This window comes from Oncorhynchus keta, unplaced genomic scaffold (genome assembly GCF_023373465.1).
Source record: "Oncorhynchus keta strain PuntledgeMale-10-30-2019 unplaced genomic scaffold, Oket_V2 Un_contig_9835_pilon_pilon, whole genome shotgun sequence".
Classification (NCBI taxonomy): Eukaryota; Metazoa; Chordata; class Actinopteri; order Salmoniformes; family Salmonidae; genus Oncorhynchus; species Oncorhynchus keta.
The window spans coordinates 26,678-43,753 of record NW_026290697.1 but is presented as its reverse complement, the minus strand read 5'-3'; the positions used below and the strand labels follow the sequence as shown (position 1 = coordinate 43,753).

Sequence of the window (17,076 nt, the reverse complement as noted above, 5' to 3'; positions counted from 1 at the left end):
TAACACCTCGTACCTGGGAGAGGAGACAACATATTGGCCTGTATTAACACCTCGTACCTGGGAGAGGAGACAACATATTGGCCTGCATTAACACCTCGTACCTGGGAGAGGAGACAACATATTGGCCTGCATTAACACCTCGTACCTGGGAGAGGAGACAACATATTGGCCTGCATTAACACCTCGTACCTGGGAGAGGAGACAACATATTGGCCTGCATTAACACCTCGTACCTGGGAGAGGAGACAACATATTGGCCTGCATTAACACCTCGTACCTGAGAGAGGAGACAACATATTGGCCTGCATTAACACCTCGTACCTGGGAGAGGAGACAACAACATATTGGCCTGCATTAACACCTCGTACCTGGGAGAGGAGACAACAACATATTGGCCTGCATTAACACCTCGTACCTGGGAGAGGAGACAACATATTGGCCTGCATTAACACCTCGTACCTGGGAGAGGAGACAACGACATATTGGCCTGCAGTAACACCTCGTACCTGGGAGAGGAGACAACATATTGGCCTGCATTAACACCTCGTACCTGGGAGAGGAGACAACAACATATTGGCCTGCATTAACACCTCGTACCTGGGAGAGGAGACAACAACATATTGGCCTGCATTAACACCTCATACCTGGGAGAGGAGACAACATATTGGCCTGCATTAACACCTCGTACCTGGGAGAGGAGACAACATATTGACCTGCATTAACACCTCGTACCTGGGAGAGGAGACTACAACATATTGGCCTGCATTAACACCTCGTACCTGGGAGAGGAGACAACAACATATTGGCCTGCAGTAACACCTCGTACCTGGGAGAGGAGACAACATATTGGCCTGCATTAACACCTCGTACCTGGGAGAGGAGACAACGACATATTGGCCTGTATTAACACCTCGTACCTGGGAGAGGAGACAACAACATATTGGCCTGCATTAACACCTCGTACCTGGGAGAGGAGACGACAACATATTGGCCTGCATTAACACCTCGTACCTGGGAGAGGAGACAACATATTGGCCTGCATTAACACCTCGTACCTGGGAGAGGAGACAACGACATATTGGCCTGCATCAACACCTCGTACCTGGGAGAGGAGACAACAACATATTGGCCTGCATTAACACCTCGTACCTGGGAGAGGAGACGACAACATATTGGCCTGCATTAACACCTCGTACCTGGGAGAGGAGACAACATATTGGCCTGCATTAACACCTCGTACCTGGGAGAGGAGACAACGACATATTGGCCTGCATCAACACCTCGTACCTGGGAGAGGAGACAACAACATATTGGCCTGCATTAACACCTCGTACCTGGGAGAGGAGACAACATATTGGCCTGCATTAACACCTCGTACCTGAGAGAGGAGACAACATATTGGCCTGCATTAACACCTCGTACCTGGGAGAGGAGACAACAACATATTGGCCTGCATTAACACCTCGTACCTGGGAGAGGAGACAACAACATATTGGCCTGCATTAACACCTCGTACCTGGGAGAGGAGACAACATATTGGCCTGCATTAACACCTCGTACCTGGGAGAGGAGACAACGACATATTGGCCTGCAGTAACACCTCGTACCTGGGAGAGGAGACAACATATTGGCCTGCATTAACACCTCGTACCTGGGAGAGGAGACAACAACATATTGGCCTGCATTAACACCTCGTACCTGGGAGAGGAGACAACAACATATTGGCCTGCATTAACACCTCGTACCTGGGAGAGGAGACAACATATTGGCCTGCATTAACACCTCGTACCTGGGAGAGGAGACAACAACATATTGGCCTGCATTAACACCTCGTACCTGGGAGAGGAGACAACAACATATTGGCCTGCATTAACACCTCGTACCTGGGAGAGGAGACAACAACATATTGACCTGCATTAACACCTCGTACCTGGGAGAGGAGACTACAACATATTGGCCTGCATTAACACCTCGTACCTGGGAGAGGAGACAACAACATATTGGCCTGCAGTAACACCTCGTACCTGGGAGAGGAGACAACATATTGGCCTGCATTAACACCTCGTACCTGGGAGAGGAGACAACGACATATTGGCCTGTATTAACACCTCGTACCTGGGAGAGGAGACAACAACATATTGGCCTGCATTAACACCTCGTACCTGGGAGAGGAGACGACAACATATTGGCCTGCATTAACACCTCGTACCTGGGAGAGGAGACAACAACATATTGGCCTGCATTAACACCTCGTACCTGGGAGAGGAGACAACATATTGGCCTGCATTAACACCTCGTACCTGGGAGAGGAGACAACGACATATTGGCCTGCATCAACACCTCGTACCTGGGAGAGGAGACAACAACATATTGGCCTGCATTAACACCTCGTACCTGGGAGAGGAGACAACAACATATTGGCCTGCATTAACACCTCGTACCTGGGAGAGGAGACAACATATTGGCCTGCAGTAACACCTCGTACCTGGGAGAGGAGACAACAACATATTGGCCTGTATTAACACCTCGTACCTGGGAGAGGAGACAACATATTGGCCTGCATTAACACCTCGTACCTGGGAGAGGAGACTACAACATATTGGCCTGCATTAACACCTCGTACCTGGGAGAGGAGACAACAACATATTGGCCTGCATTAACACCTCGTACCTGGGAGAGGAGACAACAACATATTGGCCTGCATTAACACCTCGTACCTGGGAGAGGAGACGACAACATATTGGCCTGCATTAACACCTCGTACCTGGGAGAGGAGACAACATATTGGCCTGCATTAACACCTCGTACCTGGGAGAGGAGACAACATATTGGCCTGCATTAACACCTCGTACCTGGGAGAGGAGACGACAACATATTGGCCTGCATTAACACCTCGTACCTGGGAGAGGAGACTACAACATATTGGCCTGCATTAACACCTCGTACCTGGGAGAGGAGACAACATATTGGCCTGCAGTAACACCTCGTACCTGGGAGAGGAGAAAACAACATATTGGCCTGCATTAACACCTCGTACCTGGGAGAGGAGACAACAACATATTGGCCTGTATTAACACCTCGTACCTGGGAGAGGAGACAACAACATATTGGCCTGCATTAACACCTCGTACCTGGGAGAGGAGACAACAACATATTGGCCTGTATTAACACCTCGTACCTGGGAGAGGAGACAACAACATATTGGCCTGCATTAACACCTCGTACCTGGGAGAGGAGACAACATATTGGCCTGCATTAACACCTCGTACCTGGGAGAGGAGACAACAACATATTGGCCTGTATTAACACCTCGTACCTGGGAGAGGAGACAACAACATATTGGCCTGCATTAACACCTCGTACCTGGGAGAGGAGACAACAACATATTGGCCTGTATTAACACCTCGTACCTGGGAGAGGAGACAACAACATATTGGCCTGCATTAACACCTCGTACCTGGGAGAGGAGACAACATATTGGCCTGCATTAACACCTCGTACCTGGGAGAGGAGACAACAACATATTGGCCTGCATTAACACCTCGTACCTGGGAGAGGAGACGACAACATATTGGCCTGCATTAACACCTCGTACCTGGGAGAGGAGACAACGACATATTGGCCTGCATCAACACCTCGTACCTGGGAGAGGAGACAACAACATATTGGCCTGCATTAACACCTCGTACCTGGGAGAGGAGACGACGACATATTGGCCTGCATTAACACCTCGTACCTGGGAGAGGAGACAACGACATATTGGCCTGTATTAACACCTCGTACCTGGGAGAGGAGACAACAACATATTGGCCTGCATTAACACCTCGTACCTGGGAGAGGAGACAACAACATATTGGCCTGCATTAACACCTCGTACCTGGGAGAGGAGACGACAACATATTGGCCTGCATTAACACCTCGTACCTGGGAGAGGAGACGACAACATATTGGCCTGTATTAACACCTCGTACCTGGGAGAGGAGACAACGACATATTGGCCTGCCTTAACACCTCGTACCTGGGAGAGGAGACTACAACATATTGGCCTGCCTTAACACCTCGTACCTGGGAGAGGAGACAACATATTGGCCTGTATTAACACCTCGTACCTGGGAGAGGAGACAACGACATATTGGCCTGCCTTAACACCTCGTACCTGGGAGAGGAGACTACAACATATTGGCCTGCCTTAACACCTCGTACCTGGGAGAGGAGACAACGACATATTGGCCTGCATCAACACCTCGTACCTGGGAGAGGAGACGACAACATATTGGCCTGCATTAACACCTCGTACCTGGGAGAGGAGACAACATATTGGCCTGCAGTAACACCTCGTACCTGGGAGAGGAGACAACATATTGGCCTGTATTAACACCTCGTACCTGGGAGAGGAGACAACAACATATTGGCCTGCATTAACACCTCGTACCTGGGAGAGGAGACAACATATTGGCCTGCATTAACACCTCGTACCTGGGAGAGGAGACAACATATTGGCCTGCATTAACACCTCATACCTGGGAGAGGAGACAACATATTGGCCTGCATTAACACCTCGTACCTGGGAGAGGAGACAACATATTGGCCTGCATTAACACCTCGTACCTGGGAGAGGAGACAACATATTGGCCTGCATTAACACCTCGTACCTGGGAGAGGAGACAACAACATATTGGCCTGCATTAACACCTCGTACCTGGGAGAGGAGACAACATATTGGCCTGCATTAACACCTCGTACCTGGGAGAGGAGACAACATATTGGCCTGCATTAACACCTCGTACCTGGGAGAGGAGACAACATATTGGCCTGCATCAACACCTCGTACCTGGGAGAGGAGACAACATATTGGCCTGCATTAACACCTCGTACCTGGGAGAGGAGACAACAACAACGACAACAACACCTCCTGCTGGTTCTATCCTCTGAGGAGCTGGAGGGGAAAAGTGTCTCAACAAATCAAAGTGTGTACTCACAGCTGCTCTGTCCTCTCCAGGATCCGAGCGCAGTAGTGACAGACGTGGATGACCTCTGACTTCTTATGTACCATCTCGCTGTAGTCCTCCTTCATCAACTCACTGAGACAGACAGACAGACAGACAGACAGACAGACAGACAGACAGACAGACAGACAGACAGACAGACAGACAGACAGACAGACAGACAGACAGACAGAGTACCAGTTGAGGGGTATACCAGGTGAACAGTGTACCAGTTGAGGGGTATACCAGGTGAATGTGCTGGTTGTCTGGTGCATTGTAAGGTTTGAGTTAACAGGACTCACATCAGTCCCCTGACTCCCTTCCTGACCAGCTCCTGACAAACCAACAGGGAGTCTGAGGTCTTCCACAGGTGGCCCACGTCTCCCGCAAACGTCTGGACAACGGAGGAAGACATTTTAGGATATTAGTTAGAGGCACCACACACTCCATCCTCCCCCTACGGACACACAGCTTCTATTTTGGGGGGCATAGGTTAGCAGTGTGGTTAAGGTTAGGATTCAGCTAGTGACCATGCTGCAGAGCTGCCTCCAGAACATGAGTCATCTCAATAAATGGCAACTTGCCCATGTTGAGCTACATGTTGTTTTGTGGCTTTACTCAGGGTGAGAGTCTGACGGACATCTAGCGGATCTCGGTTACCTTGGTTACCTTGGCATAATCTATACACTGCCTTCACAAAGTATTCAGACCCCTTGAATGTTCCCACATTTTGTTACATTACAGCCTTATTCTATAATGGCTTCAAATGTTTTTTACACACAATACCCCATAATGACATCACAATGACCCATAATGACATCACAATACCCCATAATGACATCACAATACCCCATAATGACATCACAATGACCCATAATGACATCACAATGCCCCATAATGACATCACAATACCCCATAATGACATCACAATACCCCATAAAGACATCACAATACCCCATAATGACATCACAATACCCCATAAAGACATCACAATACCCCATAATGACACCACAATACCCCACAATGACATCACAATACCCCATAATGACATCACAATGCCCCATAATGACATCACAATACCCCATAAAGACATCACAATACCCCATAAAGACAACTCAGAAACAGTTTCTGTTAAAATAAAACAAAAATATCACATTTACATAAGTGTTCGGACCCTTTACTCAGTACTTTGTTGAAGCACCTCTCAGATTACAGCCTTAAGTCTTCGTATGCCGCTACAAGCTTGGCACACCTGTATTTGAGGAGTTTCTCCCATTCTTCTCTGCAGATCCTCTCCAGCTCTGTCAGGTTGGATGGGGAGCGTCGCTGCAGAGCTATTTTCAGGTCTCTCCAGAGATGTTCGATCGGCTTCAAGTCCGAGCTCTGGCCGGGCCACTCAAGGACATTCAGAGACTTGTCCCGAAGCCACTCCTGGGTTGTCTTGGTTGTGTGCTTAGGGTCGTTGTCCTGTTGGAAGGTGAACCATCACCATTCAAATTGTAGAAACATCTCAAGGATGATCAATGGAAACAGGATGCACCTGAGCTCAATTTCGAGACTCATAGCAAAGGGTCTGAATACTTTTGTTAATAAGGTATTGTTTTTTATTTTATTTTTATACATTTTCAAAAATGTCTAAAAACCAGTTTTCGCTTTGTCATTATGGGGTATTGTGATGTCATTATGGGGTATTGTGATGTCATTATGGGGTATTGTGATGTCATTATGGGGTATTGTGATGTCATTATGGGGTATTGTGTGTAGATTGACGAGGATTTTTATTTATTTAATCATTTTAGAATAAGTAAGTGACGTAACAAAATGTGGAAAAGGGGAAGAAGGGGTCTGAATACTTTCTGAATGCCCTGCAGCATGAACATTTAGTTACCTTGGCATAGCTGGCATAATCTATAGTTTACCTTGGCATAGCTGGCATAATCTATAGTTACCTTGACATAGCTGGCATAACATTTAGTTACCTTGGCATAGCTGGCATAATCTATAGTTACCTTGGCATAGCTGGCATAACCTATAGTTATGCCAGGCATAACATTTAGTTACCTTGGCATAGCTGGCATAATATATAGGTACCTTGGCATAGCTGGCATAACCTATAGTTACCTCGGCATAGCTGGCATAACCTATAGTTATGCCAGGCATAACATTTAGTTACCTTGGCATAGCTGGCATAACATTTAGTTACCTTGGCATAGCTGGCATAACATTTAGTTACCTTGGCATTGCTGGCATAACATTTAGTTACCTTGGCATAGCTGGCATAACATTTAGTTACCTTGGCATTGCTGCCATAACATTTAGTTACCTTGGCATAGCTGGCATAATATTTAGTTACCTTGGCATAGCTGGCATAACATTTAGTTACCTTGACATAGCTGGCATAACATTTAGTTACCTTGGCATAGCTGGCATAACATTTAGTTACCTTGGCATTGCTGGCATAACATTTAGTTACCTTGGCATTGCTGGCATAACATTTAGTTACCTTGACATAGCTGGCATAACATTTAGTTACCTTGGCATTGCTGGCATAACATTTAGTTACCTTGGCATTGCTGGCATAACATTTAGTTACCTTGGCATAGCTGGCATAACATTTAGTTACCTTGGCATAGCTGGCATAATATTTAGTTACCTTGGCATAGCTGGCATCCAGGTCCAGATCGTAGCGAGGCTGGACTTTAGGAGGACTCGCTGTGGAGATCAATAGAGACTGAGGTTAACAGACAGACAGACAGATAGATAGATAGAGACTGAGGTCTGTTAACCTCAGTCTCCGTCTGCCCGTTAACCTCAGTCTCCGTCTGCCCGTTAACCTCAGTCTCTGTCTGCCCGTTAACCTCAGTCTCCGTCTGCCCGTTAACCTCAGTCTCCGTCTGTCCGTTAACCTCAGTCTCCGTCTGCCGTTAACCTCAGTCTCCGTCTGCCCGTTAACCTCAGTCTCCGTCTGCCCGTTAACCTCAGTCTCCGTCTGCCCGTTAACCTCAGTCTCCGTCTGCCCGTTAACCTCAGTCTCTGTCTGCCGTTAACCTCAGTCTCCGTCTGCCGTTAACCTCAGTCTCCGTCTGCCGTTAACCTCAGTCTGCCGTTAACCTCAGTCTGTTGTTAACCTCAGTCTGTCGGTAATCCTCAGTCTGTCGGTAATCCTCAGTCTGTCGGTAACCTCAGTCTGTCGGTAATCCTCAGTCTGTCGGTAATCCTCAGTCTGTCGTTAACCTCAGTCTGTCGTTAACCTCAGTCTGTCGTTAACCTCAGTCTGTGTCGTTAACCTCAGTCTGTCGTTAACCTCAGTCTGTCGTTAACCTCAGTCTGTCGTTAACCTCAGTCTGTCGTTAACCTCAGTCTGTCTGTAATCCTCAGTCTGTCGTTAACCTCAGTCTGTCGTTAACCTCAGTCTGTCTGTAATCCTCAGTCTGTCGTTAACCTCAGTCTGTCGTTAACCTCAGTCTGTCGTTAACCTCAGTCTGTCGTTAACCTCAGTCTGTCTGTAATCCTCAGTCTGTCGTTAACCTCAGTCTGTCTGTAATCCTCAGTCTGTCGTTAACCTCAGTCTGTCGTTAACCTCAGTCTGTCGTTAACCTCAGTCTGTCGTTAACCTCAGTCTGCCGTTAACCTCAGTCTGTCGTTAACCTCAGTCTGTCGTTAACCTCAGTCTGTCGTTAACCTCAGTCTGTCGTTAACCTCAGTCTGTCGGTAATCTCAGTCTGTCGGTAATCCTCAGTCTGTCTGTAATCCTCAGTCTGTCGTTAACCTCAGTCTGTTGTTAACCTCAGTCTGCCGTTAACCTCAGTCTGTTGTTAACCTCAGTCTGTCGTTAACCTCAGTCTGTCGTTAACCTCAGTCTATCGTTAACCTCAGTCTGTCGTTAACCTCAGATTTTAGAAGGAAATCAGTCAATGGAAATAAATTCATCAGACCCTAATCTGTGGATTTCACACAATACAGATATGCATCCGTTGGTCACAGATACCTTACAAAAAAAGCAGGGGCATGGATCAGAAACCCAGTCAGTATCTGGTGTGGATCAGAAACCCAGTCAGTATCTGGTGTGATCAGAAACCCAGTCAGTATCTGGTGTGGATCAGAAACCCAGTCAGTATCTGGTGTGATCAGAAACCCAGTCAGTATCTGGTGTGGATCAGAACACCAGTCAGTATCTGGTGTGGATCAGAAACCCAGTCAGTATCTGGTGTGGATCAGAAACCCAGTCAGTATCTGGTGTGGATCAGAAACCCAGTCAGTATCTGGTGTGGATCAGAGACCCAGTCAGTATCTGGTGTGATCAGAAACCCAGTCAGTATCTGGTGTGATCAGAGAACCAGTCAGTATCTGGTGTGGATCAGAAACCCAGTCAGTATCTGGTGTGGATCAGAAACCCAGTCAGTATCTGGTGTGGGTCAGAAACCCAGTCAGTATCTGGTGTGGATCAGAAACCCAGTCAGTATCTGGTGTGGGTCAGAGAACCAGTCAGTATCTGGTGTGATCAGAGAACCAGTCAGTATCTGGTGTGGATCAGAAACCCAGTCAGTATCTGGTGTGGATCAGAAACCCAGTCAGTATCTGGTGTGGATCAGAGAACCAGTCAGTATCTGGTGTGGATCAGAAACCCAGTCAGTATCTGGTGTGGATCAGAAACCCAGTCAGTATCTGGTGTGATCAGAGAACCAGTCAGTATCTGGTGTGGATCAGAAACCCAGTCAGTATCTGGTGTGATCAGAAACCCAGTCAGTATCTGGTGTGATCAGAAACCCAGTCAGTATCTGGGGTGGATCAGAGAACCAGTCAGTATCTGGTGTGGATCAGAGAACCAGTCAGTATCTGGTGTGGATCAGAAACCCAGTCAGTATCTGGTGTGATCAGAAACCCAGTCAGTATCTGGTGTGGATCAGAAACCCAGTCAGTATCTGGTGTGATCAGAGAACCAGTCAGTATCTGGTGTGATCAGAGAACCAGTCAGTATCTGGTGATCACCATTTGTCTCATGCAGCGAGACACGTCTCCTTCCCATAGAGTTGATCAGGCTGCTGATTGTGTCCTGTTGGAATGTTGTCCCACTCCTCTTCATTTGCTGTGCGAAGTTCCTGGATATTGGCAGGAACTGGAACACACTGTCGTACACGTCGATCCAGAGCATCCCAAACATGCTCAATGGGGTGACATGTTTAATGAGTATGCAGGCCATGGAAGAACTGGGACATTTTCAGCTTCCTGGAATTGTGTACAGATCCTTGAGACGTGCATTATCATGCTGAAACATGAGGTGATGGCGTCACGGTATCTCTGTACACTCAAATTGCCATCAATAAAAATTAATTGCGTTGGTTGTTCATAGCTTATGCCTGCCCATTACCATAACCCCATCATGGGGCACTCTGTTCACAGCGCCGTCTGCCCCGGTAGTTTAAACCGGGATTCGTCCGTGAAGAGCTTTAACCCCATCATGGGGCACTCTGTTCACAACGCCGTCTGCCCCGGTAGTTTAAACCGGGATTCGTCCGTGAAGAGCTTTAACCCCATCATGGGGCACTCTGTTCACAGCGCCGTCTGCCCCGGTAGTTTAAACCGGGATTCGTCCGTGAAGAGCTTTAACCCCATCATGGGGCACTCTGTTCACAGCGCCGTCTGCCCCGGTAGTTTAAACCGGGATTCGTCCGTGAAGAGCTTTAACCCCATCATGGGGCACTCTGTTCACAACGCCGTCTGCCCCGGTAGTTTAAACCGGGATTCGTCCGTGAAGAGCTTTAACCCCATCATGGGGCACTCTGTTCACAACGCCGTCTGCCCCGGTAGTTTAAACCGGGATTCGTCCGTGAAGAGTTTTAACCCCATCATGGGGCACTCTGTTCACAACGCCGTCTGCCCCGGTACAGTTTAAACCGGGATTCGTCCGTGAAGAGCTTTAACCCCATCATGGGGCACTCTGTTCACAACGCCGTCTGCCCCGGTAGTTTAAACCGGGATTCGTCCGTGAAGAGTTTTAACCCCATCATGGGGCACTCTGTTCACAACGCCGTCTGCCCCGGTAGTTTAAACCGGGATTCGTCCGTGAAGAGCTTCTCCAGTGTGTCAGTGGACATCGAAGGGAAGCGTTTTCCCAACGAAGTCGATTACGACCCCGAACTGCAGTCAGGTCAATTATCTTGTCAAAGGAGAAATGCTACGTAACGGGGATGTGAACAAATTCGTGCCCAAAACGTGAGAGAAATCATCTTTCGGTGCGTACGGAACATTTCCCGGGATCTTTAATTTCAGCTGATGAAAACATGGCACCAACACTTTACATGTTGTCTGTATTTGTGTTCAGTGTGAATCCCATTTCCACATCGACGCTAATAATAAAGACTCTTACGGTCCTCGAAGATGAGCCCCACTGTAGCTACGGACTCTCTGCTGAGCAGCATGATGGGATTGTCTCTGGAGGTCCGCGGGAAGGTCTGGGCTTGGCGGTTGGGCTCAAGCTGTAGGCGTCGCCCCTCGTACAGGAGCTCCTGGTTGTGGACCGGTATACTGCACCGACGAGACAACAGCTCCTGGAAGAGAGTCGCCCTGGGGAGAGAGGTCAGAGGTTAAGGGTCAGCCTCTATCTCTCGGAGCAGTTTACAGAGACAAGTAATCATTCTGTGTGTATGGTCAGTGTTTTTGTTCCTATTTTACACATGAATGAGAGATCCTCGGAGAGGGGGTTCACAACCTGAGTCTGTCATTATCAACGGTGACCCTAAAGTTTGGCACACCTGTATTTGGGGAGTTTCTCCCATTCTTCTCTGCAGATCCTCTCAAGCTCTGTCAGGTTGGATGGGGAGTGTCGCTGCACAGCTATTTTCAGGTCTCTCCAGAGATGTTCGATCGGGTTCAAGTCCGGGCTCTGGCTGGGCCACTCAGGGACATTCAAAGATCTTTCCCGAAGCCACTCCAGTGTTGTCCTGTTGGACGGTGAACCTTCGCCCCAGTCTGAGGTCCTGAGTGCTCTGGAGCAGGTTTTCATCAAGGATCTCTGTACTTTGCTACACCAGTCCCTGCCGCTGAAAAAATCCCCACAGCATGATGCTGCCACCACCATGCTTCACTGTAGGGATGCTGCCACCACCATGCTTCACTGTAGGGATGGTGCCCCCACCACCATGCTTCACTGTAGGGATGATGCCGCCACCATGCTTCACTGTAGGGATGATGCTGCCACCACCATGCTTCACCGTAGGGATGATGCCGCCACCATGCTTCACTGTAGGGATGATGCTGCCACCACCATGCTTCACTGTAGGGATGGTGCCGCCACCACCATGCTTCACTGTAGGTATGGTGCCGCCGCCACCATGCTTCACTGTAGGGATGGTGCCGCCACCACAATGCTTCACCGTAGGGTCCAGACGTGACTTTCGGCATTCAGGCCAAGAGTACAAACTTGGTTTCATCACACCAGAGAATCTTGTTTCTCCTGGTCTGAGAGTCTTTTGGCAAACTCCATGCGGGCTGCAGAGACGGTTGTCTTTCTGGAATGTGCTAAAATAACTAAAAACACATTTTTGCTTTGTCATTACGGGGTATTGTGATGTCATTACGGGGTATTGTGATGTCATTACGGGGTATTGTGATGTCATTACGGGGTATTGTGATGTCATTACGGGGTATTGTGATGTCATTACGGGGTATTGTGTGTAGATTGATGAGGTGAAAAAATTATTTTATACATTTTAGAATAAGGCTGTAACGTATTGTACTGGTGGATGTAGATGTAGTAGAGACCCACGTATTGTACTGGTGGAGAGACCCACGTATTGTACTGGTGGAGAGACTCACGTATTGTACTGGTGGATGTAGATGTAGTGGAGACTCTCGTATTGTACTGGTGGAGAGACTCACGTATTGTACTGGTGGAGAGACTCACGTATTGTACTGGAGGATGTAGATGTAGTAGAGACTCTCGTATTGTACTGGTGGAGAGACTCATGTATTGTACTGGTGGAGAGACTCACGTATTGTACTGGAGGATGTAGATGTAGTGGAGACTCTCGTATTGTACTGGTGGAGAGACTCACGTATTGTACTGGTGGAGAGACTCACGTATTGTACTGGTGGATGTAGATGTAGTGGAGACTCTCGTATTGTACTGGTGGAGAGACTCACGTATTGTACTGGTGGAGAGACTCACGTATTGTACTGGAGGATGTAGATGTAGTAGAGACTCTCGTATTGTACTGGTGGAGAGACTCACGTATTGTACTGGTGGAGAGACTCACGTATTGTACTGGAGGATGTAGATGTAGTGGAGACTCACGTATTGTACTGGTGGATGTAGATGTATTGGAGACTCTCGTATTGTACTGGTGGATGAAGATGTATTGGAGACTCTCGTATTGTACTGGTGGAGAGACTCACGTATTGTACTGGTGGATGAAGATGTATTGGAGACTCTCGTATTGTACTGGTGGAGAGACTCACGTATTGTACTGGTGGAGAGACTCACGTATTGTACTGGTGGATGTAGATGTAGTGGAGACTTACATATTGTACTGGTGGAGAGACTCACGTATTGTACTGGTGGATGTAGATGTAGTGGAGACTTACATATTGTACTGGTGGAGAGACTCACATATTGTACTGGTGGAGAGACTCACATATTGTACTGGTGGATGAAGATGTATTGGAGACTCTCGTATTGTACTGGTGGATGTAGATGTAGTGGAGACTCACATATTGTACTGGTGGATGTAGTGGAGACTCACGTATTGTACTGGTGGAGAGACTCACATATTGTACTGGTGGAGAGACTCACGTATTGTACTGGTGGATGTAGTGGAGACTCACGTATTGTACTGGTGGATGTAGTGGAGACTCACGTATTGTACTGGTGGATGTAGTGGAGACTCACGTATTGTACTGGTGGATGTAGTAGTGGAGACTCACGTATTGTACTGGTGGAGAGACTCACGTATTGTACTGGTGGAGAGACTCACGTATTGTACTGGAGGAGAGACTCACATATTGTACTGGAGGAGAGACTCACATATTGTACTGGTGGAGAGACTCACGTATTGTACTGGAGGATGTAGATGTAGTGGAGACTCACGTATTGTACTGGTGGAGAGACTCACGTATTGTACTGGTGGAGAGACTCACGTATTGTACTGGTGGAGAGACCCACGTATTGTACTGGTGGATGTAGTAGTGGAGACTCACATATTGTACTGGTAGAGAGACTCACGTATTGTACTGGTGGATGTAGTAGTGGAGACTCACGTATTGTACTGGTAGAGAGACTCACATATTGTACTGGTGGATGTAGTGGAGACTCACGTATTGTACTGGTAGAGAGACTCACATATTGTACTGGTGGATGTAGTGGAGACTCACATATTGTACTGGTGGAGAGACTCACGTATTGTACTGGTGGAGAGACTCACGTATTGTACTGGTGGAGAGACTCACGTATTGTACTGGTGGATGAATATGTAGTGGAGACTCACGTATTGTACTGGTGGAGAGACTCACGTATTGTACTGGTGGATGTAGTAGTGGAGACTCACATATTGTACTGGTGGATGTAGATGTAGTGGAGACTCACATATTGTACTGGTGGAGAGACTCACATATTGTACTGGTGGAGAGACTCACGTATTGTACTGGTGGAGAGACTCACGTATTGTACTGGTGGATGTAGATGTAGTGGAGACTCACGTATTGTACTGGTGGATGTAGATGTAGTGGAGACTCACGTATTGTACTGGTGGAGAGACTCACGTATTGTACTGGTGGATGTAGTAGTGGAGACTCACGTATTGTACTGGTGGATGTAGATGTAGTGGAGACTCACGTATTGTACTGGTGGAGAGACTCACGTATTGTACTGGTGGATGTAGTAGTGGAGACTCACGTATTGTACTGGTGGATGTAGATGTAGTGGAGACTCACATATTGTACTGGTGGAGAGACTCACGTATTGTACTGGTGGAGAGACTCACGTATTGTACTGGTGGATGAAGATGTATTGGAGACTCTCGTATTGTACTGGTGGAGAGACTCACGTATTGTACTGGTGGAGAGACTCACGTATTGTACTGGTGGAGAGACTCACGTATTGTACTGGTGGATGAAGATGTATTGGAGACTCTCGTATTGTACTGGTGGATGAAGATGTATTGGAGACTCTCGTATTGTACTGGTGGATGAAGATGTATTGGAGACTCTCGTATTGTACTGGTGGATGAAGATGTATTGGAGACTCTCGTATTGTACTGGTGGATGAAGATGTAGTGGAGACTCACGTATTGTACTGGTGGATGTAGATGTATTGGAGACTCTCGTATTGTACTGGTGGATGAAGATGTATTGGAGACTCTCGTATTGTACTGGTGGAGAGACTCACGTATTGTACTGGTGGAGAGACTCACGTATTGTACTGGTGGATGAAGATGTATTGGAGACTCTCGTATTGTACTGGTGGAGAGACTCACGTATTGTACTGGTGGATGAAGATGTAGTGGAGACTCTCGTATTGTACTGGTGGAGAGACTCACGTATTGTACTGGTGGATGTAGATGTAGTGGAGACTCTCGTATTGTACTGGTGGATGTAGATGTGGTGGAGACTCACGTATTGTACTGGTGGAGAGACTCACGTATTGTACTGGTGGAGAGACTCACGTATTGTACTGGTGGAGAGACTCACGTATTGTACTGGTGGAGAGACTCACGTATTGTACTGGTGGAGAGACTCACGTATTGTACTGGTGGAGAGACTCACGTATTGTACTGGTGGAGAGACTCACGTATTGTACTGGTGGAGAGACTCACGTATTGTACTGGTGGAGAGACTCACGTATTGTACTGGTGGAGAGACTCACGTATTGTACTGGTGGAGAGACCCACGTATTGTACTGGTGGAGAGACTCACGTATTGTACTGGTGGAGAGACTCACGTATTGTACTGGTGGAGAGACTCACGTATTGTACTGGTGGAGAGACTCACGTATTGTACTGGTGGAGAGACCCACGTATTGTACTGGTGGAGAGACTCACGTATTGTACTGGTGGATGTAGATGTAGTGGAGACTCTCGTATTGTACTGGTGGAGAGACTCACGTATTGTACTGGTGGAGAGACTCACGTATTGTACTGGTGGATGTAGATGTAGTGGAGACTCTCGTATTGTACTGGTGGAGAGACTCACGTATTGTACTGGTGGAGAGACTCACGTATTGTACTGGTGGATGTAGATGTAGTGGAGACTCACGTATTGTACTGGTGGATGAAGATGTATTGGAGACTCTCGTATTGTACTGGTGGATGTAGATGTAGTGGAGACTCACGTATTGTACTGGTGGATGTAGATGTAGTGGAGACTCACATATTGTACTGGTGGAGAGACTCACATATTGTACTGGTGGAGAGACTCACATATTGTACTGGTGGAGAGACTCACATATTGTACTGGTGGAGAGACTCACATATTGTACTGGTGGAGAGACTCACATATTGTACTGGTGGAGAGACTCACATATTGTACTGGTGGAGAGACTCACGTATTGTACTGGTGGAGAGACTCACATATTGTACTGGTGGAGAGACTCACGTATTGTACTGGTGGAGAGACTCACATATTGTACTGGTGGATGTAGATGTAGTGGAGACTCACGTATTGTACTGGTGGAGAGACTCACATATTGTACTGGTGGAGAGACTCACATATTGTACTGGTGGAGAGACTCACATATTGTACTGGTGGAGAGACTCACATATTGTACTGGTGGAGAGACTCACATATTGTACTGGTGGAGAGACTCACATATTGTACTGGTGGAGAGACTCACGTATTGTACTGGTGGATGTAGATGTAGTGGAGAGTAGCCTGCTGTAGACTGAAGACCAACACCACGGTACGATGCAGGATATCACTGGTCTCAGCAAAGAACTGGTCAAAGCCCCAACACTTCTCCTGGTCAGCCTCCAAGATGTTGGCTAGGACTGGGGTTAGCAAGCTCTGGAGGCCCCTGGAGGAGCGAGAGAGAGAGGTCAGAGGTTAGAGGGTTAGCAAGCTCTGGAGGCCCCTGGAGGAGCGAGAGAGAGAGGTCAGAGGT

The 17,076-nt window shown here is 47.6% G+C and overlaps 1 protein-coding gene across 1 annotated transcript in view; it reads right to left on the bottom strand.

Annotated features, from left to right (window-relative positions):
- The window catches only part of LOC127927215 (serine/threonine-protein kinase TBK1-like), a 72,134-nt gene that overhangs the window by 29,674 nt on the left and 25,384 nt on the right, over window positions 1-17,076 (bottom strand). Inside the window, exons 5-9 of the mRNA XM_052513185.1 lie at window positions 16,810-16,989; window positions 11,353-11,549; window positions 7,639-7,697; window positions 5,288-5,379; window positions 4,980-5,081 (exon numbers count right to left, since the gene is read on the bottom strand). Coding sequence (XP_052369145.1) covers window positions 4,980-5,081; window positions 5,288-5,379; window positions 7,639-7,697; window positions 11,353-11,549; window positions 16,810-16,989 — 630 coding nt within the window. The remainder of the gene's footprint in view (window positions 1-4,979; window positions 5,082-5,287; window positions 5,380-7,638; window positions 7,698-11,352; window positions 11,550-16,809; window positions 16,990-17,076) is intronic.